Source organism: Hydractinia symbiolongicarpus, chromosome 7, assembly GCF_029227915.1.
Source record: "Hydractinia symbiolongicarpus strain clone_291-10 chromosome 7, HSymV2.1, whole genome shotgun sequence".
In the NCBI taxonomy this organism is placed as follows: domain Eukaryota; kingdom Metazoa; phylum Cnidaria; class Hydrozoa; order Anthoathecata; family Hydractiniidae; genus Hydractinia; species Hydractinia symbiolongicarpus.
In genome coordinates, this window is record NC_079881.1 from 8,907,665 (window position 1) to 8,931,613 (window position 23,949).

A 23,949-nucleotide genomic window follows, 5' to 3' on the forward strand; every position below is an offset into this window, starting at 1 on the left:
ATTAACAAGCGTTTTTGCGCAGTACGAATAAGGTATAGGCAGAAGTAAAAGTTGGAGCAAAAATGTGTACCAGCAAAATACAGCAAAGATATTCTATCATATAGTTACACAAACGCAAATGCTTGTAAATTCGGTGAAAGTAAATCAACATACACGTTTTTTATAAGAAAACTGTTATCGGAATTTTCCTCAATTTTGATTTTAGCCTCAATTTTCTTAGCAAAATGCCGGAACATAGCTAAAAATTTTCTTACATTTCTTCCTCATTTTTCCCTCTATTTTATGTATTTTATTTGTCTTTTGATTTAGTAACTGTAAATGTAAATTTCAAGGTCTCTTAAAATCTATATTATAACACCCGCATACGTCTGTCCGTCACGCAAAATGGTACCCCAAGTAGCGGGCGCGCTGAAGGCTGTATGAAAAGACCATGTGAACCCGTGGATTTTTCCACGGGCCCCCGACTAGTTGAACCTTAATACGCTGAGTTTTTGACGCTCGTTTTCTTATAAAAACGTGTATAAAGTACATCAATTCACGCACCAAAATTTCGCGGTATTTTGTCACAATCTTTAAGACTTGATTTCTAATTAAAATAACAGCAACCTGTTTAATATCTAGATTTAATAAAATCTAATCACACGCACATAAGATTTAAAAACCTGACTATATGCAGCAGTAGATTTACACGAGCAGTTCTTGTATACTGAAACTTTTAAAACAAAGAAATACACACACACGTACAGCTGGTATTTTATGGAAAAAAAAAACTTATTGATACATTGAAACTAAACTTCAGTGTGTTATTTTCCTTACTTTAAAAAAAACAAAGCACTGCAGCAATAGCATTTGCGTTTCCTATATGTAACAAAAGATAAAATTAGTTTGGATGCTTTCTCTCGTAAATTTATATCAATAATTAATGTTAACCCAAGTAGTATTGCTACAACTTTGGTCCAAACATCTATACTATGTACACGTTTCAAAGAAATTTCTAACTAATTTCTCCCATTAAGAACACATCCTTCAACCCAAATGTTTCAAGTTTTTCTTTTACTTGTTCGATCCCACGCTTCTTTAGACGCATACCGATGTTACACATGGCATAACTTTCGGCTACAGACGTGTAAACAAGATGGACATGCTCTACAGTCAATGTCGACGTCCGCAACAATAAGTTTACGCAACACAAAAGAGCGGATATTTCCTGCAAATTCCATTCCTCTTCCGACTCCAACACTTCACAACCATCAGCGATAAAGTCTGACGTTTTCCTTCTCACGTAGGATTTATCAGCTCGTTTCCTTTTGGCGGGAGTAGCCGATTTAACAACTTCCGGTTTTACACCGAATGAGTTGTGACAGTTTTTGCAGTCGCATTGGTCTGTGCAACCATTAGAGCTTCCACTACACGGACATTTTTTCCCAGCTACGCAAGCTTTGTAATCCTCAGTGGTTCGACGGCTTTGTCCACAACGACAGGACAAAGTTGCAAGATCAATGTTCGGTTTCCCGTTGCCACACGACTTACAATCGCATCTCAAAGAGCATGGTCTTCCAACTTTTTTGCAGGGACATCTTGTGGAATATGTTGGGTGTGAAAGACACGTTGTTATGACCTTTCCTCCCCTTTGGTTGCTTCTACATCGACAGCGGAGTTCTAAAATACACAGCTGAAAGAGTTATAGAAAAAGATTCTTGGAAAGAAACTTTTGTGATTTCGCTATTCTCGTATGAAATTGCGAAATTTAGGCCGAAATTTATTTCGGTGTCTTTCACCATTTTTTCATCTCAATTTCCTGTCAAATACATTTTTTATAAAATAACATTCAGTGTTGCCTCACTTATAATTAGCGAAATACAAAGTACACAACATTTTTCTTTGTGCTTCCAACAAAATTGCATAATTTTAAAAACAGTTTAAAAGCATAAAATATATGTATATATATGAAGAAATATCAGCTAAGTAAAAATAAAAAACCCTACCCTCTATATCAGAATCATTATTTTCTTGCTCAATAAAACTTTTAGTTCCATCATAATGACCACTAGCAGATGCATCATATGATAAATAGATGGGACTGTCACTGTGTTGTTGGTGTTTTGGTAGATGTATACTAACGTTCATCTGACTTAATGATGATATGACCACAATGGGCAAGCCTAGAACATCTGCGCAAACATCCACAACTAAGTCACCAATGTTAGATGCAAAAACACCAGCTGTCATGAATGAGTCAATGTCGTTAATATCTTCTTTCGTCATGTAGTTCTTGTACTGTTCACCTGACTTCAATTCATGAACAAATAATGCTCTAAGAAAATATGTTTTACATTTGACATGCTACAATGCAATGCTAGAAGTCGTGTCAGGAACAATTTATTTATAGATAAATTTAATATATATGTAGGTGCATCAGGGTTCTGTATTTAGTCCTTTGTTGGTTGTTTTAGTCTTAGAAGCGCTGTCGATGGAATTCAGAACAGGTTGTCCATGAGAGTTATTGTGATAATTTAGTTCTCATAGCAGAGTCGATGGAAGAATTGTTGAAAAGTTGGAGAATTGGAAAAAAGGATTAGAATAGAAAGGGTTAAAGAGCGAATGCAGCAAAGTATAAAGTCATGATTAGTAGCATGTGACCTTGTAGTTGGAAATTGGCTTTTTGGCATTTGCAGGAAAGGGGTTTGTAGTAACTTAATTTTTTGTTAGACTTGTAAGCATTGGGTAAACAAGAAGAGCAGTAGTATTGGAGAACGGTTAAGAGCTGACATTCAGTTTGTATTTAAGCGTTGCAAATGTGAGATTATACACAATTAAGTTTTTCCAGCTTTAATGGTGTACAACAGTGGCTCATAGTCAAAAACTTTTGTCAATTAGGTCATATGTTGGGTAGTCAGTGGGGATGTTGCAAGAAGTGTTATGCTTTCAAGGCTATAATACAGAAAAGGTATATAGATATATATAAACAACTTTTCTTAGATGACACAGATAGGAGTTTTTGATACTAAAAGATGCCGTGATATATAACCACTGCTTTATTTTTATTGATAATTCTTTTTTCAACATGAAAGCATCCAAATGCCACTTTTATCATTTATTATCAGTTGTTTGAGTTTTCTATTCATCGCAGGGGTGGAACAGATTATGTTTACAGAGCTACCCACAATCTCACCTATACATTGTAAAATGCTAGAAAAAAAATTAACAGGATTACCTTAACCACATAATGAGATCTTCTTCTGTTTCAGTCAACTTCATTCCAATATTTTCTAAATGTTGCGCAAATTTATCTTTCTCATTAACAGTTGCCATCTTTTTTATAACTTCTCTCAGGATACTACGAAAAAGACAATCACCATCTGCAGGTACTTTCTCCTTTGCCAAATTAAACGACTTTAAATTATTGAACAATACACTGGCGTGGTCTGTGTTGGGGTATGAGTGGTCATGCTGTGCAGCTAAAGTTGCCTCGCTATTTGTGGTATCAAACATAAACTTAACGGCTGTCTCGCATTGAAAATCTTGCCCAACACATGCATGTTTAATTTTTTTTAAGAAATTATAAGTGTAATAAATATTGCAGGCTAATCTGCATAAGAGATTGTTGGTCAATATATTTCCAGATGCCAGTAAAGCAAAATCATCAATTGTTAGTGACTCAGGCTCTTTTGGTGCTTGAAGAAAAGGAGAAAGAAATGTTTTGGGTAGGTATGGTGTGATTCTGCTGTTGCAACTATGCTTTGTACCACTCAGTCGACTGTTGTACGTAGCTAATAAAATTGCAAAAATAGCAATAGCAATTTCAGGACTCAATGCATATGCATGATTGTTCCAAGGACTTTTGTGAAATTCGTAATGATATTTTTCAACACTGTCACTACCCATTCCCGATGGTATATCCGACAGACATCCCATAACAATATGCTCTTTCAAAATTTCAATTTTACCTAACACCTCTTGTTTCTTATTATCTGTTAACATATTCAAGTAACTCTCCTGCTTTGCTACAAGTTGTATAAGACGATGCATTATAACACCAGGTGATGCTGTCTCCATTTGCCTCTTATCGCCAGTGTCTTCATGCTGGTTAAATATCTGACGTAATTCTTTGGAGAATATGTTAGCCTTAACAGAGTTTTTATCTGGCAAGACATTCGTTATCATTGCAACAGCATGATAGGGATCCAATTTAACAGAAACACCTGGGAATAGAGAATCTAACATATCCCGTGAGTCACAGCAGTTCTCAACAAAAGCATATTGCAGACTTCTTCCAGTAATTTCAAGTTTGTATTTGAGATCCAATAAAACTGGCATTAATTCTTCTTGGTCAGCTGTTTTAGTTGCTTTCCAACTCACAATTTCATTGTCTTCATTTAGAATTGAAAATAGTTTTACATACTCTCTTTTGTTTTTAACCCCGGCTATACCCCGTCCAAGCTTTAAAGTGTGATCAATAGAAATTGATGTACTTGGTAATGAATTCGCATTTTGCAATATGTGCTGGATACTATAGAATGTGTCTAGAAATATAGTTTCGATTTTGTCAGCACTAGGATATGAAAACAGAACATTTTCCTGAAATGCTTTTTCACTGTTTTGACCCAAGCAGCGATCAAAATATCCATAATTCATAGCGGAAATACCTCGACAAATGTGAAAAAATGACACACCTTCAATAACTTGGCTATAGATGTAATCAATCAGATTAAAACTTACCATACTTTGATGATATTTCTTAAATGGAAAGTGATTTGGACTTAACGAAATTGGAAAGCTTTGCATAAATTCAATTGAACCTGATAGAGTTTGTGTTGTTCGGTCCAATTTGCAACCATAATGCCGTTGGACAAGTACAATATTACGCTGTAAATCAAACACTAGTCGAGGATTTCTGTTTGATCTTGCTGTAAGCAGATCATCTGTCCATCCAGATCCTCTGAGGTATATAGAAGGATGTCTTGGGCACTTAACCTTGATATTGAAATGTTCAAGTGGGGCCCATATAAAGAACGGAGGTAAGTGCGGGCAATCAATTGGTGGTGGAATAACGTAATCAAAAATCGAATTTGTTGGGTTCTCATTACAAAATTTAATTAAACCATTCAAATATTCTTGCGCTTCTTTGTTCAGAATGATTGATGTTACAACATTCACTTGTAAGATCAAAACCAATAAAATTTTACAATCCATCTAAAAAAAACATTTAGTTTACTTATTACTTGTTGCAATACAATATCAAATTCTGTCCATAGATAGATAGATGTCCATATTTTACATAGCTAGCCTCACAAATATCGAGGACCCTGTCTATTATTTCCAGGAGGCTTTCTTTGAGCTACTTTAACTCAATAAGTGCCAGTGCCCTGCCAGACAACTTCCTGCAACATCCAACGGCCCTACACATTGCCTTATCTCCCCTATTTCCCTCACATGGCTTGGGTTAACCTGGGGCTATGGTAATATTCAATTGCCTATATTGAATCACCGCCAACGGGAATCGAACCCTGGTCTCCTGCACAAACTACAAGAGCAATAACCACTAAACTACGGCGCCACATTGAATCAGTAGTGTTGCAGAACTCTGCACTTGTTGAAAGACTCTACTTCTTGTTATTTTATTTCAATGGGTTTTAACCTGATTTTGACTTGATCATAATTCTTTTTTAAGTGAACATTCGTTTACAACAAAATGCCCAAAACGTTTGTTAGCACTGTCAATTTTATACGAATTGAAATTATGAGATTATGATGGATTCGAGAACATATGATGTATACATATAAACGTATAAAACCATTTGAAACTATTCTAAAACTCTTGCGTTTTTTTTAAACTTAAAAATAAAAGGAAGTGGAAGTCAATGGCAAATAATTTGAGAAAAGAATTCTGAAGCAAATTGTTAGCCTAAAGCAATTATAAAACTAGCAAATAAAATTATTGAAACTATTTTTAGACATTTTTTTCACTTTCAACATCTGGTTAAAACAATGCAAAGTTTCAGCATTTTCAGTTTTGAAAGTAACTCGTTTTCATAGTTTACAAGATTGACTATCATAGCATTACAGCAACACTTCAATTTTCTAGTTCCTTATTTGTTTTTAAACATTATGGGGCCGTGTTTTCACTTTCTATATATAATCCTGCAATAATTTTATTGCTTCCTACAATGGGATTCTTGAAATATGACAATGTCTTTGTTTCTACAATCCTACTGTGATAGTTTTTTAATGTTCTAGCTAGCTACATCTATATTTCTGTTTTCAATGATCCTATTAATTTTGTTTTATACGTCTCTGAAACTTCTTAGCTATATATACAATGTCTTCTTGATAATTTTGTTAAGGTTCCTTTTAAAAGGACAGCAACAAAATAAGGGTATGTTAGCGAGCTACTATACCATTTCAATGCAACATTTTAGGAGTAGCTAACTAGCTATTATTTGGGGGGCAGCAGCTGTTTATTTTTTAATGACACCTAACCATCAATCACTCTACGTATAGAAATATCTAGCCAAGCAAACAAAGTTAGCCTGTTATATAAATAGCTTGCTAAAACCATACCATTTCTAAAAAAAAAATTTAAGTTATTTCCCGCCACTGGCACTTAACCTTAACCTCCGATGTATACCACCATATCACTGTCACAAAAGCCTTCGCTGCTGTAGTTGACCACCAAACTAAAATTCCAGAGTATGCAAACGATAGTTACGCCATGATCCGCCAACTTGGCTTGTATCAAAGTTTATATCCATAATGGCGGAAAGCGGAGAAAAACAATTAATTTGCTATTTTGTTGTTTTATTTATTATTTATGTTGCATCATTTCACACCAGCACTGATTTTATTATTAATACTTGACCTTTCTTAGCTATTGTCAATGCCAAACAATTACATGGGTAGCTAATTTTCTAGTGGTTCAGAGTTTCTGAATGGCTTAAATGTTTTTTTCTTTGACTAATTAATGATCTTTGTTAGTAAGATTTGACAGTCAGGGAAATCCTCTTAATTAAGCTGTACAGCTTAATTTAGATGTCAGCTTAATTAGGATGCATGATACAGTCTAATTAGGCGTTTTACAGCTTAGTATGTACAAAACTTTGATCATCTAAAACACACATTTAACTAAGTTTTAGCATCCATCTAACTGAATAAGTCCAATATTTACGTGCATATAAACATCTCCAATACATTAGTTTTTTTGTAGCACCCCGGAGATCCACTAAATTTGAAAAAATATCCGCTTTATTAGGATGTATCACGTGACGTGACATCCTAACTAGGATGCAGTACAGCTTAAATAGACTATCGCTAACAATGAACCATTGTTTATAGTCCATATCTTTTGAACCCGGGGTGCTGGAAATACCGTTCTTCTTTTATAATATAGTGGTCAAACTGACGATGAAAGAGCTGCAGCGGTGATTCTGCTAAAATTTACATTTTTCAAGAAATCGGGGAAAAACTTTTTCTACCTCCTAATTTAGATGTATGTCACCTGATTAAGCTGTATGATACAGCTTATTTAGGAGATCTCCAAATTAAGCTATACAGCTTAATTGAGAGGATTTCCCTGACTGTTTAAGTATGCTTTTTGAGTATAAGAGGCCATACTTAAATTTATATCTTGTTTTTCATTTTTTATAATGTAGAATGGAAGAAGTACTAGTACAAGGTCGTTCTAGTTCTAGAGACAAAAAATTTGATGCAGTCATTGGACATATCGAAGACATTGTAGTCGATGAAGTATTTCAAGAAATGCAAATGAATTTCATGGATAAGCATTGTGGTGAATTTGATGATTCTGAGGAAAACAAGTTGTCCTATACACCCATATTTAATGAATACGTTGGTATGCTTGAGAAACACATAGAGAGTGAACTATTAAAAAGAATACCTAGGTTCGATATGACATCTTTTATGAAGGACTTAGCCTCAAGAAAAACCAGTATAAGTGAAGAGATCCTGGAATTATTGATTAGTTTTACAGACTTTTTAACATTTAAGCAACTTATTTTGGATCATAAGGCATACAAAGAAGGAAAATTTGATGATTTTTCTGTGACTGTGACACCATTGACTAATTTTCAAGCTGAACAAAAGTGAATTCAATTAAATGTGTTGCATATATGCACAAATGTGGCAAAAATTTGGAAATCCATAAATACAGTAAGTCACAAAGAAAGTTCAAAATGATATTAAAAAGATGACGAAAACCCTGACTGGATTAATTTTCACCACTGACAATATAAAAACTTTCACGAGAAGGCTGAAAACTGTTAACCTTGCGAAACTTTCTCTTGCTCTTGTTTTTTGATTAAAGTGTAAAGTTTTGTTTTTTTTTAATATTCTTTTCATTTCAAATTTTAATATATATATATAACATATAGTTAAGTAGAAAGAAAATATTGCTTCTTTGATTTATATATTTATTAATCCTGGAAATCCTTCGTGTCCGGAAGTGGAACCTTAGGAACAATAAAAATTATATATATTTTTTGAAAGGTTTGGTAAAAAAATTCCAAATTTAAAATAGTTCAATTTTAATGATGTTACGTTTTGAAATTTTCTATAAGAATTCGCTCGTGAGACCGTCTGACGTTAGGAGAGACCTCAAGAAAATACTAGATTAAAACGACAGACAATAACCGACTCTTGAAAATTTCTTGTCACTAATGGGAAGGAAGTAAGACTTAAATCATTTAGCAGCATTCAAACCCTTACTACAATATGGGAAGCAGAGTAAACTAAGTTGATAATTTCAAGGTCAGCATGCATTATTTTTTCGAATTCTTAGGTCTAGGCCATTCGAGATTAGAAAAAAATATTTCCCGGGAACGAGGTTGGTTGCGCTTATTAGAGGGCGGCGCTAATGGGAGGCCCGTTCATTGAAAATTTGGTATGCTGTAAAATTATTTTTACACGTACGGAATAACAAGTATGTTTTAGTGACACAAAGAGGCGGATAGTTTATTATTTTAGGCATTTATGTATCGTATGTATTTCCATAAGTTGATAGATTTTTCTTAACTCGCCTCCTAGCTTGGTAAGATGATTTGAAAACGCAGTGCGTTGAAAATTTTTGGTTTCCTGTTTATGTAAGTAACCGATTTATTTATACTTTTGCTGGCAATGAAGAGTACATATGACAAAGCGCGCAATATATTATCGCCGTCACAAATAGAACGACAGCCTAGTTGGACCAGCGCGAAAATAGAATTGGTGTGAGAGAGCGCAAGATGTGCTGATATGCCAGATCTCACAGTGAGATAAAAAATGGCTGCCAATTTTCAGAATGCTGATGCGTGATCCACCTTTGTCCCCAGGTCTTTTTTTACTTTTTGTGATATAAGATATATCAAGAATGCAAAAAATGCTGGGGACGAGAGTGATGTGTAGGAATGAAAATAAAAAGTAGCAATCTTAGGAGCGGAATAAGTACGACCTGTGGTCCTAGCAACAGGGACGAGAAATCTTACGGAGGAGATTTTTCCTAATTTTTTCCGGCTACTTACAAAAAGGAGCGGTTTTTTAAATCTTTTTTTTTTTTTTTCTTGCTTTCCAACATACTTGAAGAATTTACAACAAAACTTATTCTTTTCGGTAAAACAGTCGGACTAACAATTTTTGCCGACATTTTTTATCCAATCAATCACTTTTGCCGATTTTTTTTATTTTTTTTTTTATCCGACCAATCATCTTCTAATTAAGTATCATGAAACCATAACGGCAATAAAAAAACACACCTTTTATTGGTCTCTGTGTCTTTAAATTACGTTTCAAATGAGCGTAGCAGAGAAAGCAAGAAAAGAGCCGAGAAGAAAAGAACAAAGAAGAATTTGGAACCAAAGTGGAGAATGAAAGGAAAAGATAGAAAATCAAAGAAATTGACTGGTTTATTGACTGGTTTTTTCGTTTACTTCTTGTTCTCTTGTTGAAGTTCTTTTGAAAGAAATAAAGCATAAAACTTTTGTAGTCATATTAAATCCGGAATTTAGTCGGTAAAAAGTGAATAATTTATCGGGTATCTATCAACTGCACCATTTTAAACAGTTTTTGAACATGTTTTGTTAAACTTAAACGTGGTCTTTCAGAAGAAAAACTTGTTAGAGATAAAACGAGAGTATTGCCGCCGTCTAAAAAAGCTATTTTAAATTTTTTAATATATCTTTGTTACCCGACTTCCACCGACGACGAACGCAGACAAAACCAAATATACATTTCTACTGAATGTGTAAAAAAGGGCTTTTTATTCATTGTAAAAAACATTTAAACGTTGGTTGGCCTGTGTGGATGCAGTTCTTAAAATCCATTGTGAAAACACCCCTGTTAAACTCATCACCTATGGTTTCACGCAGTGCTTTCGTTTTCGTTGGAGCATCGTTATCTTCGTTTTCCTTGCCAAAAAGCACGCTAATACGTGCTTTTTCTTAAGCACCCTGTTTATGGATAAGTTTTTTTGCTGCAAGATTTATACAAAATAGAAAACAGAGCGCCACTGATTAAAGCTTGATGTTACTAATTGGAAAAACTGATAAAGGCAGCTTAGAAACATTTGTGATTTACGCGATTCTTTGTAAGTTTCTTAGGAAATTATAAATCAGCAAAACGAGAAAGTTTGTTCACGCGAAGTCATGGATATTCTTCATGACGCGAAAAAAGACTCAAAAAAGCGAAAAAAGACGAAAAAATAACAAAAAAGCGAAAAAAGCGAAATAACGATAAAACAAAGCTGGTGATTTATTTTTTTTGCTTTAATCATAAACTACAATAACATCCCAGCCGGCACACTAACGTCGCAGAGACGTCGTAGCGACGTCGGGTTTTACGTCGGTGCAAAATCCGCTCAACGTCAGAATGGAAAGTCGCGCATACGTCGGACTTCGACGTCTGTACGACGTTGAGCACAACGTCCTATCGACGTTGTTGCTACGTTGTATAGACGTCTGCTGACCTTTTACAGACGTATAACTGCGAAGTTAACCGACGTTACAGCGACTTAGCTGCGATGTTAAAAGACGTAACAAATAGGCTTTTTAAAACAAAAGTGGTTTTTAAAATTATTTTTTTTATAATCAACTAGTATTTACATTCATTAAATTACACTAGTATCAGAAGACACTTGATAACTCATATTTATTTACAATAACTTTATGTTCCCAAGGGTAAACATTTTTCATCACCTCTGCATTTTTCACGTGCGTCTTCAGTACGAAACGATTTTTCATCGAAAATATTTCCACTTTCTTTCTTTTCTTCTATATGTTCGTTCTACAATATTTTACCAACAAAATGCTTGAAATTAACAAACAAACGTTTGCAACTTCAACTTTCTTCAAGAGAAAAACGTTCTGTTTATTTTTAAAAGCGAATTCTTTTTCCGTTCGAATATTTCCTCGTTCGAAAGTGCTATGTTTTAACAAATCAAATTGCATAATTTTTATCACATGGTTTGGTCAAATCTATTACAAATTTGAACTGGAAACTTTTTACGCTTTTTCTCTTCACAATAAAATTATAATAAAAGCGTATCATTTGTACAATCTCCAAGAGTCAGTCAGTTATTGCATTTGTAAAACTTGTAAAACTTGTTTTTTATTTTTCTAAGAAAATGTTAAGAATAATCTTTCCCTGGAATAGTTTATCGAAACTTACGTTGATGCGACGTTGGTACAACGTCGTGTTGAAGTAAAAATCCGACGTCTGATAACTTAACGTCGGATCGACGTCGTTTTATGGTCGATATGCGACGTCGGAAATCCTGACGTTGGATCGACGTCGGTTTATAGTCGAAATACGACGTCGGAAATTACGACGTCGAAGCGACATTGTAACGCCGTGGCCGACGTCGTGTGCCTGCTGGGATTTGGTGTTTTCTTCTTCTTTGGTGCTACGAACATTTCTCGGATATCCCGATTCTTTATAACGGTAATGGATGCAGATTTTTGATTACTAATAATTAGAAAAAGAAGAAAAAAGAAGGCAATTGTTTCCATTTGCGAAGGATTTTCCCAGTTGATTTTTGCAAAAGTTTGCAGGCGAAATTCTTTCTAAAATTACAATTTGTAAAAGTTTTTGTCGCAAAATTTCGCTATTATTTGTCCTCGCGAAGCATTCTGCCCGCGAAGATTTCTGCCCCTAAAGTATGCGGCTACCCTAAACCCTCGACCCACTATATAAAGAAGGGAAAGAGAAGCACTGTGGACGAGATTGCCACGATTGCATGTATATGTCAAACTAACGTTGTAAAAATTTATGTAAACAAAAATCTGGCAATAAATCATTCTCGACCCCAGAGCTCTTTGAGATAAAGTCGAAAGTAGCACTACTTTTAAGGTTTTGATTTCAAAGAGCTCTGAGGACGAGAATGGGAATAAATATAACTTGAACTGAACAAAAAAATATCGTCGTTCTTTTCAGGTGACGCATTCTAGAAGTGTTGCTGTAAACTCCTCTTGATATGGCAAGAAACACCTGAGGTTGGCCAAAAAAAACATGTTGTTTTTAAAGGAAGATTACTCTATTTACGTTATTTCTCTATTAAAGGAGCAAAACGATTTAAAAACAACGAAATTTAATTTCTGGAACTGACAAATTTTGAAGCTTTTGGCGTTAAATAGCAGTTGCTTAAAGGCCAAGTGTTTTAACCGGGTGTTGAATACACACTCAGAAATCCGTCTTCTCATATTAATTTTTAATGTTTGTTCATTGGTAACAGATAAATATTTTCCACATTGTTAACTATTTATGATGTGGCTCTTCGTTATATGCAAGCCACTTAATGAAATAGAATAAAATTTGTTTGTACTGCACTTGTTTATGTCGTCAACCAATAAATAAAATTGTCTTTGACAGCTGACAAAGCTCTCCTCTAGTTCTATTATCACGAAGTAAAGAGAAAATAGTCTATTGTTATGTAGATGGAGGGAAATTACCTTAAAAAATTTGATGCTTTAATATGACATTGTTAAGGTACAGTTGTTGATAATAAAAAAATGTGTTTTTTACCATACAAAAATTTAGTATTGCCGACCAGAAAAGAAAGGACTGAGAAAAGTTGTTATTTTGACTAAAACAGAAGAAAACCAAATATGAGAACAAATGAGAAAAATTGAAATTGTTCAGCTGCGATTTTTATATACGGGAAAAAAGCATAACTTTCCTTTCCCACAAAACAGTAATTTTTGACTTCTGATCCAAAACGAAACTGCGGTGCGCAGCGAGTGCGGCTCCTATGGTGACATTGTTGACTAGGTAACTATGATACACAAGTAAACAAAAAAAATATGCATTTACTAAATCAAAATCAATCTTTCTTTGCTGAACCCGACTATCACTTATATACTTATTTGAACATTTTTTGTTTTTCAAATTTAGTATTGATGTTTTGGATTAAATATGTAAACAAAGAAGTATAGTAAATATTGTTAATTCTTTTACAAAAACGAATTTCACCAACAACTCAAAACTGTAAGATAAATCTATATTTTTATTAAAGCATTCTCAACATTTTTGTTTGGTATAAAATTGTGAACTCAATGAGCTAACTACATTCACCTTAGTTCCAGAAACATGGTTTGTAACGGCAAAAGAGACTGGAATTTAGTTGGTTTCTTTTGCTTTAATATTTCTTTCATAGAGCATAAGGTGCCGCAAATAATTTTTGTGGATTACAATTGACTTTTTATAAATGGCGTTACTTGCACTCATGGTTATATGAATATTGTGGCTTAGACCTAATGCATTCACATTTTTTTCCTTCGTCTCGTCTGTAAACTCTAAGGAATGTTTATACACGATTCCCTTGAAAGGGTTGTGGCCTACCAAGCGCATTCCCATAAAAGATCACCAAAGATCTAAAGATAAGATAAACGCCAGGGCGTGAGTGCCAGCGTCTTGACAGAATTGTTGGATTTTCCACTGTTTTGTTTGACATTGCTATGACAACATAACATATTTACCGCACGGTAAATTTATCACTGCGGTCGTACTGTGTGAAGTTATTACTAATTCATGCGAAAAAAAATTTATATGTCTAAAAATAAAATAATTTTTAAGTCAATAAATTTTATGTTTGATTGTTAATTGTTTTTAATAAGAAGCGTTTTGATTGGTTAATATGTGAATAAAACAAAGATCTCTTATAGTAACATAAAATGGTTGTTATGGTAACGTTCAAACGCAAATACAAACTGAAATTTAAGTTTTCTAAAAAAAATTAAAGTGTCATTTTAAAGGCAAACTCAATTGAAGAAGGTTTATTTCGTGATTGATATACTCATCACAAATTTAAAGAGGTGAAATAGAAATATAAAGTTGAAGAAAATAGAAATAAAACACAAGTGAGTATAAAAAACAAATATATATATGAATGTATTGTAAATTTGTATTTTTACTTTTGTACATTTGTTTTAAATGACTTTTGTTTTTTAAAATTTCCTTCTTCAAATTCTTTTTTCATTTTTTTGTCTTTTTTTATATTTCTTTTCAATAATTGTTCCTCCATTTTTTTATTTTTTTTTATTTTTTGCTATTCCAATTTTTTATTTTTCTCATCAATTTCTTTTTTGAAATCAATGTCAAATCTTAAAATTCTTGCATACTATAGGAAATTACTTAATGGAACATACTTAGGCTTTCTTCATTATATTTTTAAGGGAATAAGAGACGAAATGAAAAAAAATAGCTGTTTTGGATTTAAATTAAAAATTATATTTTTCGGCAAAACTTTTTCTCCTACATTAATTTTTTTTAATGAAAGAAAAAAAACATGAAAAATATAACACCTGCATACCACGTCAAGCGATAAAAAAAATTGAAATTAGAAGTTTGCTGTTAAGTAAGAATTCAGAATCTCTCGTTTATAATTCATTTTGAGTTAGTTTTTAGTATTCTAGTTACATAAAAAATTATTTTTTTATATTAAAAATAAGATTTTATACTTAATATCAACTCATTGTTTCACGTAACCATAGCAACATCTTAAATTAAGTATATATTGCGAAATAAATATAATATAAAAAAAATCACATTTGCTGATCTATTGAAAAATAAAGTTTTTTAAAAAAAATTAACCAATCATAAATGCGAACAGTAACTTATGAACCAATGAAAATAGTTCTTTAATAAATTATGCAGATTATAATGTTCTTTAAATATTAATAACATTGAAAAGATTTTTTTTATGATGGACTTAGATTAATGCAAAAAAATAAAAAATTATGAAAATTTTATACTTAAACTGAAAGTAATAATCATTTATTTATTTCAACAGTGTATCGTCCAATAATTATAGCTGGCAAGAGTGTGTTAAATATATATACATGTATTACAAAACACATAGCTGGAGACATTAGTTTAAGCGTCAAAACCTAAAAATAAATACACTATCTAAATACCACTACTTATTTTTAAAGAAATTTTAATTTTTAAGACTTTTTATCACCGTTAGAATTACGAATTTATGTATCTATTTAGCATTCAAACCAGAAATTATAACTAATTTGAATAAATATAACTATTTTAAGTCATAAGTTGGGAAATATATAGATTGAAGTTTTTATGATTTGGTTTTTGATTTCATCATTTTTATTAAATAAACTCGTCTGCCTTCGATTTATGTTTAATCATGCCTAAGTGAGAAAACATGTATGAATCATGGTAAACCTACCTGAGTATTTATATATTTGTAAAGTTATATTTTTATGCTACATTTATTAACTAAAATTTGCATTCTTAATATTACATAATTTATTTATTTATTTCTGTTTAGAACAAAAAATGGCTTCAGTAAAAATTTTCACTGCGACACTACTTTGCGTCATCAGCCTTGTGTCATCATCTACAACGATATCTGTTGCATCGACCATGATGCCAACGTCATCAATGGCAACATCATCCATGAGTAATGGCATGTCAGCATCAATGGGTGCTACCCCGTCGCTTTCAGCAATGTCCACCGTCACTACTTCCTCATCTATGCAATCGATGCAATCGCCAACCTCAACATCCTCTTCTTTCTCAACATCCTCAACATCTTCTTCTTCAATGTCATCAACATCATCTTCGATGTCATCTACAACAACTTCTTCATCGTCTTCATCGTCTTCATCCTCGACTTCCTCGACAGAGCAACCTATCCAACCTACCACGACTACTCAAGCTGTGGTTCCCTCCAGTATGATGCCAAGTAAGTGTCTATCATCTAGCTTCATCTACTACCATTTCCTAGCATATTCTTGTAAAAATCCGAATGCAAACTTCCATTTGTGATTCAGTTTGGTATAATATGTCTTCAACTTTTTTAGAATGGACTGCATGGAATGACAACTGTAAAACGGATTGCAATTGTGAAAATGGCAAGCCAACAGGGGGTTTGGAAGACGCCTACTATAACGCTACTCGACAATGTTCTCCTTCCAACAATGTGAATGATTGCGTTGGTGATATGTATGGTACAAATACTACTCGGTTATTGGCATGCACCGATGACTGCGAGTCGTGTAATAGTAATTCAGGTGAGTAATGCAATCAAAAACTTTAAATTATTGATGGAAAAATTGATGGAGAGAGTTGAAATTTTGATTTAAGTGGAGAATCCCTCGGCTACTTTCTTACTTAATCATCTCACAAACTCTTAGGCAGTAAATTTAATCACTGTGATTTTGGTTGTCACTTTCCAGCTTACAGCCTTCTCTCTCGTATATCACTTGTATAACAATAACCGTGTTCTATCTGTCTATTAAAATGGCTTTTTTTTCACCCCGACAAAGCAATGTCATTACTTCATGCCAACAGGTAAATAAAGATGCGTGAAATATCGATTTATTTCATTGCGGATTATCAACTAGTCTATATGATTGTCCTCGACTTTCATTCTGTTTGCAAAAGATGGCAGCTGCGAGTAGTGAGAGATGAATTTCTGTGTATTTTACTATGGTCATCAAGGAGTTTGTTAAAAAAAATTATTTGCAGAATTATTTTTTTCATGGCGTTGAGAATTTTCTTCTTTATTATTTTAGGGGCTGCATATGTGCACATTTCACTACTTCTATCATTCGGATCAATCTTTACATTGCTCACGAACTCTTTTTAAACAAAACGTTTGACACAAATATGTAGCGATGCACGTGATGGACAAGATCACGTGCCTGATGACGGTGCATCACATCGAGATGCTAAAAACGCGTGAGTACATCTCAACAAATCGTTGTTCTGGCTTACAATAATGCGTATTATGATCCTGGTTTGGGTATGTGGAACAAAGGCTAAGAAATTATAGCTAGAAGGATACATTTATATTTTATGATTTTATAGTTTTTAACATTTTTTAGTAAACGCGAGTGATAATTTTGTTATGTTCGTGATATGTTTTCATTCTAAAACTTTGAAGATCAATGAGCTAAGAGATTATTGGAGTCATGTTTGGTCAAGCACGTACTAAAAGTAATTCATTAACCGCCATTTCTAACCGCCATAATTAATTAAATTAGCGGCACGAGAAGGCGTCTTAACAAGTGGAAGACTACCTCATATTATGAATTCGAGGTAGAATATGTGTAAACATATATATAATATATATATATATAATATATGAAAAATATTTTTACGTTGATTTATGAAAATGTATAGCACAAAAAAAATTAACGCTGAGGTGCAGGAATTAACAGTTTTTGAAAATTATCAAGTACGACTTTAGTTCAAATTTCTGTGCAAGTTTCCTTTTAAAAAAATTATTTTCAGAATTCTGAATTTCGTACAGGAAGCTGATGGCAGTTAAATGGTACATTATTTTCTTTACATCTCCTGCTGACTTGTAAATATCTTGATGAGTTTTCTATTGTGTGTTCACCGAATAAAATAATTGTATTTTTCATAGATGTAAATACATAATTGCATACCTGTGTAAAATTATTTTTGTATGGTCGCCCTTCCATTAAATCTCCAACAACACTTGATCAAAGAATTATATCTAGTATGTTTAAGCATAGCAGCCTTGCGCTTAACATGCAAAGATGGCAGATGCGGATAAGTATGGACGAATTCTGGTTGATTTATTCGATGGATAAGTTCCTGTGGATTTTTCTACGAGTGTGCGTCTGATTATGTTAAATGCAGTTAGCTTAGTTCCACCTCGACTAACTTCTGATACTTTAACAGGCTTTATATTATTATTTGTTTACACTTAGGCTTTTGGCTGTATTCTATTCAATTTTGGAAATTAATTATGCAACATTCAAGAAAACTTATTCGGTTTATTGCAAGGTGGCTATTTTAGGTAAGCACTGTAGCGTTAGGGTGCAGACTTTCAACCATAATGAGGAAATTCAACTTCGTTCCCAGGGCATTTTGCCTAATAACGGCTTTTGGGCCACAAGACTCTGGGGACGAGGTTGAGAAAATTTTATTGTCGAATAGATAGCTGCAACAACTGAAGTTTTTATTTACACCGAAGTTGCGAGTACGTTATTTTCTGAAAAAAGACGTCACGCCTAAAATGCTTTATCGTTGTAAGTGCTCCACTGAATTTGCAACAACTTCTTTGTTTTAAATAAAACAGAAGCCACGTGTCCACTTCAGAACTTTCACGAGAGCTCATTCAGCATATAAAAAAATGTCGGGTTGCTGTAGCTGGGACAGGAATTACGACAGACTGTATCCTGCGTTTTTATTTCCACCCCTGTTGGGTAGCATAAAGTATGCACTAAGCGCTTTAATCCGTATGTGTGATATGGTTATATCCTCAACATGGCGTTCAATGGCGGGTCCTTCAGCTAGTCTGCATTACTAAACCGTATCCTATCTGTATATGCGCAAATTCATAGTTGTTCTTTGGACACAAGAAATTTGGTATAATTTATCGAAATTTTTACTGTTTAGGTTTCGGATCTTTTTTAACTCTTCTTTCCAGTTTATGTTATAAAAAATGTGATAATGTTGCATGTAAATGCAAATATTTTCAAAATAGTTTGAGCAAAGAAAGAATTAATTTTGTTCTACTACTGTAAGAGACAATTTTAAATTGCGGGAAACGTGCATGACAATGTCATTAAAATGTAATTTTAACGTTGGTTTACCGACTTTTAGGGTTGGGTATACCAATAACTGCGATTGAAGAATTCTTACTGCTACTGATAAGCTGGTATTTCATTGATGATTGCTGCTGACCGTCAACGTTAAATTGTTTCAGAGTTCAAATTCTTGGTATCAGAACTAAGCAGGTCTCCTTTACCACTTTTAGCAAGCCTATTGTTACTACATCATTTGATAATAATTTTTTGCAACGGATGCCTGATATCGTTAGGGTTATTGATTTTCGCCATCACCACGCGGGGCGGAATCTTTAAAATCGCCGGATGGAAGATAGATATATATATATATAGATATATAGAGACAGCACAGAGCCTGGAAGCCGCGGGTAGTTAGTCCTAGTATAGATACTGTGTACTTTTTCAGTTTATTGCATGGTTTATAGGCTAATGGTTTTCAACCAATGACAATACAGTATTAACATTTACGACCCGTCCCAAAGTCGCAATTTTTTAGGTAGCCAGAAAGCCATTTTCTTGCTGGTGAAAGACTAGAACTGCTATATCTGCATTAAGAAAAACGACGAAAAAGATAATATTGAATTCCTGTCTGTTAAACGTTCCAGAACCAACCGAACATATCGAAAAGTTGAGCTAGGTATCACCTAGAACATTCCAAATAGCTAGCTAGCTAACATTGAAGAAATTTTAAATTTTGGTGGTGTGAATTATAGGTAATTAATATTTTAATTTAAAACTTCCCTATAGCTACAGTATTTTTCTAACTTAACAGGGAATAGATTTTTAAGTATCTAGGCTAAATATATAAATCTTTAAGTAATTTACAAAGTTATGCCCATGCCATCATTTATGCTGACTGGGAAAAAATAAAGTATAGCTAGCTATATATGTACCACTTTTGCTAATTACATACCTTCCAACCCTGGAATCCTGTAAAATGGGAGATTGCGTGAACTTAGTTTAGAGTTTCTGTGAGGTGCTGCCATAGTTAGTGCCAAGGGAAAAAATTTAAGATTTTGAGCTTCTCTCTAGCTAGATCCTAACAAAAATTTTGCTGAGTTTAGAAGAGGTTGCTGATAAGCCGCAAACGCCCGCATAGGTAGACACGAATTTGGGAATTTTTCGAATTAAATTGGCCCAAAACCGCCCGCACTTTCACGAACTCGGCCGGAGCATTCCTGAAGTGCAATTTCTTGTAACATCATGCAGAGTTCCGACTCACCGAAAACGCTGTGTATGTGAGGGCGGCCGCGGGCGTTTTTTTCGGGGTTTTTTTGGGGTTCTTTCGTCTGTAACCGCCCTAAAAAGCCTGGGTCTGTCCGAAACGGCCCGAAATGCAACGCGGGCAAGCTCCTTAAATTCTTACGAGAAGAAGGGAGGTGCTATTTTGTCGTCGTACTTACAGTTTATTATTTGTGGGATTTTATTACAGCTATTTATATAATAAATGTTATAAAAAACAGTCTTCCACTACCATTCCTCGACATTAAAAGAATAAATTATACATGGTAATAAATGTTTAAAAAATGTTGTTTCGGGTTGATTTCTGGTTTCTCCAGGCGAAATTTCAAGCTTTTGTTATATTGCCGGAACTCGACCGACAGCCCCATGGTTTCCAGCGAGTCGGCACCCTCGTTCACGCAGTCGATAGTTGAAAGAAGGAGCTTGAAGATAAGGACAAGTTCATTAATATCAGACCATATTTTGATGATTTTTGGACATTGGTATCAGTAGTTTATCAGAAAATGTTTATGGAGAATAAGTTAAAAAAACAATTTGATTTTAGACTTAGCATTATAGTCAGAAGTTCCTGAATATGAAATCCCTGTTTCATAACAGCAAATATTAACATAGTTATTATCGTTTGTTTCAGGAACAATAAATTGATAAAAAATTAACAAGCCCAGAATTTTGAAATTGATAAAAAATGCTCTAAACTCCTTATTTTTATGAGTTATGTATTTTGCTTTGAATATGATGTTTTTAGGAACTTTCTGAGCAATTTTGCATATTTTTTATTTCCAGGACACAAAATTGATAAAAATATAACACTTTAAAGCTGCAAAATTGTTAGGTTTTATCCGCTTGTGACCCCAAAACAAAAAGAGACAAATAACTATTTTTTTGTACTTATTTTATATGAAAATACAGTTAACTGGAACAATACTGAATCCCAATACTGAATCCCTGAACATCCCATGTATAGCAAAAATGTGATAATTTTTTAACAAATCTGAATCGGGATATTTTTCTTTGCAAATACTGCACTTCTAGTTATTTTGTTATCAAAATCCTGTCCAATTCATTCATACATAGTAAACATAGTATGGTAAACATACATAGTAAACATTTTCAACCATATGTGGCAGTAACCATTTATGCACTCAATACTCAATGAGTCTACCATAACAGTCTAAAAAAACTTAAAAGGGCAATAATAAAGTAGAGTTTGGTTATGTAAATAGTTAAGATTTTATCATTTTATTACCCCTAAAATTGTTTTTAGGCATTATTAAATAAGACTTAATATGATTTTAATGCTCTTTACAAAATACAGGACATTTATATCTAATTGATAATGAGTATCATTCTGACATTTTAATAATTTTCTTTTGTTAAAAATTTATCAGTATATTGTTCAAATACTCTGATAAATTTGTGTCCTGAAATTTTTTTTTAGTGAATATATTATTAAAGAGTGCTTTAAATAGGATAAGGAGATTGAAAACACAAGGATAACCAAGATAAATTACTAACAATGTTACTTTTATATCAAAATCATGTACCACAACAGGTTTTTTTACTATTTTGACCAACTTAGCTTTTGAAGAACAAGCATACGCAGCATCCCTCAAAATTTTAGCAAACTAGGTGGATTTATAAACAAATTATGAGGAAATTTTTCTTTTCTGCTTTTTTGCAATGTCCAAATCGGTGTCTGATATTTATGAACTTGTCCATAAAGAAGTTAATATATCAGTTTTTTATCAAGTAAATCTTATTGAAAACTATCGAAAACAGTTCTTTTTAGAACTTCGCTACCATATATTATATAAGTTTATTTTTTAATTTTCTGAATCATTATATATTATTTGGGTCTATACAGGTTTTTGTCGGGCAAATACTTGAGGTTTTTTTCAAAACACCGAACTTGCTCGAAAACACCTGCACTTTTTACGGCATATGCAGCTTATTGACACCCTTGTTTGTTAAGGGGCTTTTGAAAAGATTTTTGGGCCCTGTTTGTGGGATATCGCCGTGCACTGTATTTCACGGACGGAAATCCGCTAAAGAGGGGGAGGGAGGTTGTCCGAATCCTAACTGCAATATACTGCTAACAAAGCCCAAAAATTTTTCGAAGCCCCTTAACGTATATACCTAACGTAAATGTATGGTTTTTATACAATGAAATGCGATATATAAAAGTAGGGTGATCGTATGGATTTCTCCATGGGTAAACTATTAGTTAGCCATATTTTGTTTGTTTGTCAGTCCGTATTTTATCTGTTTGTCTGCCAAAAGCGTCTTGTGAAAAACCACACGAAATGTAATGCGATACATTAAGGATGGGCAACCCTGTGAATTTTTCCATTGGTAAACAATTAGTATATATTAATAATAGCCATATTTTGTCTGTTCGTTGGACACCCTTTCGTATGCATATGTATATATCTTGTCTGTTTGTTGGCCAAAAGCATCTTGTGTAAAATCACGCACAAAATGAAATGCGATATATAAAGGACGGGCGACCCCATGAATTTTTTCAGGGTTAAACGATTAGTCTTTATATTGATACTAGCCGTATTTTGTCTTTTTGTCGACCAAAAGGGACTTGTGTAAAACCACAAGCGAAATCATCATTATTCTCGGCTTAACGTCCGTTTTCTATGCTAGCATGGGTTGGACGGGGTATATTAATGACCCTCTTCCAATCTGATCTAGACTGTGTCAGATCTAAACTCAACTTCCTCTGTATCAAGTCTGAGGACAGGTGACCCCATGGATTTTTCCACACATAAACGATATAGCATGATTTATGGTGTTTAAATAACTGTATAAAAATGTAAATATGAAGGTCTCCAGGAATTGAATCCTGTCATACCGAGGCTGGGCATTGTCTTAACATTTTTAAGATTTTAAAAATTTCTTATATTGAAAAAAAAACCCTGCGTATTTTCAATTACAGGTCAAGAAACAACACAATTTTTTTACTGAAGTTACATCTTGAAAAATTTATTCTAAAAATAAGTCTTTTTTTCTCAACCAAAATAGTGTTTTAAAACAAAGAAAAGAGAAGAATAAAAAGTAAGAAAGTTTCAGCCTAGAAGCATTTTGCTAGTAAAATTGAAGCCGGTCAAAAACGCTTTTCTTATAGGAAATAAAACGTGTATACAACCAGCTAATCTAGAAAAAAACTTGTGGATTACAACAGGTTAACAGCTAGTATTTTATAAACGATTTTCAGGTTATAATTTATTTGGGAGTGTGAGGTAAGCTGCTTTAAGTGCATGTTTCAATTAAAATTAGCGTCACATACTTTTTAACTTGATTTTGTGAGGTATTGGTATCTTAGCAGACATAAGTTTGTTAATTTTTATACCGTGCTATTGAAACAAAAAATTACAATGAATTTCTTTTCTTTTTTTAGGTTCGACAACCGTGACTCGGCAGAGTATAAAAGAGAAGAAAGTCGACGAGTATAAAAGCTAGTTATTCAGAACATTCAGATATTCAGAATTAATTGAACTTACTGAACCTTGAACTTGAATTTACTTATCGGTGAACTTAATAGTGAACTTATCGGTGAATTTAGTAGTGAATTTATTGCTGAAATTACAAAACGGAGGTTTCTCTAGCTTTTAAGATTTTTTTTTCTCGATCACACGTTACCACCGCTAATATG

At 33.4% G+C, this 23,949-nt stretch overlaps 2 protein-coding genes across 2 annotated transcripts; one reads left to right on the plus strand and one right to left on the minus strand.

Annotated features, from left to right (window-relative positions):
- Positions 1–884: 884 nt before the first annotated feature.
- On the minus strand, positions 885–5,574 carry LOC130648786 (uncharacterized). Its single transcript, XM_057454879.1, has 3 exons — positions 3,215–5,574; positions 1,986–2,314; positions 885–1,659 (listed from the first exon to the last, which is right to left on the minus strand). Exons 1-3 carry the CDS (start codon positions 5,191–5,193, stop codon positions 995–997), a joined length of 2,973 nt encoding a protein of 990 aa, XP_057310862.1. The 5' UTR covers positions 5,194–5,574; the 3' UTR covers positions 885–994.
- A 2,075-nt stretch (positions 5,575–7,649) lies between these two features.
- On the plus strand, positions 7,650–17,907 carry LOC130648473 (uncharacterized). The gene is made up of 13 exons (XM_057454524.1): positions 7,650–8,099; positions 9,791–9,903; positions 10,092–10,231; positions 10,961–11,017; positions 11,107–11,162; positions 11,525–11,549; positions 11,606–11,685; positions 12,029–12,254; positions 12,853–12,887; positions 13,732–13,876; positions 15,772–16,186; positions 16,305–16,514; positions 17,019–17,907. The coding sequence occupies exons 1-13, from the start codon at positions 7,651–7,653 to the stop codon at positions 17,090–17,092; spliced, it is 2,025 nt and encodes a 674-aa protein (XP_057310507.1). The 5' UTR covers position 7,650; the 3' UTR covers positions 17,093–17,907.
- Positions 17,908–23,949: the final 6,042 nt, after the last annotated feature.

Bases quoted from the DNA above. Each gene is read 5' to 3' on its own strand.
- LOC130648473 (XM_057454524.1), top strand. From the start codon at position 7,651: ATGGAAGAAGTACTAGTACAAGGTCGTTCTAGTTCTAGAGACAAAAAA. The intron at 9,904-10,091 runs GTTTTTTCGTTT...GTGGTCTTTCAG, and splicing joins ATTGACTGGTTTATTGACTG to AAGAAAAACTTGTTAGAGAT. The intron at 13,877-15,771 runs GCGTGAGTGCCA...TTCTGTTTAGAA, and splicing joins AAGATAAGATAAACGCCAGG to CAAAAAATGGCTTCAGTAAA.
- LOC130648786 (XM_057454879.1), bottom strand. From the start codon at position 5,193: ATGGATTGTAAAATTTTATTGGTTTTGATCTTACAAGTGAATGTTGTA. The intron at 2,315-3,214 runs GTAATCCTGTTA...ATATTTTCTTAG, and splicing joins GATCTCATTATGTGGTTAAG to AGCATTATTTGTTCATGAAT. The intron at 1,660-1,985 runs GTAGGGTTTTTT...TGTGTATTTTAG, and splicing joins TAATGATTCTGATATAGAGG to AACTCCGCTGTCGATGTAGA.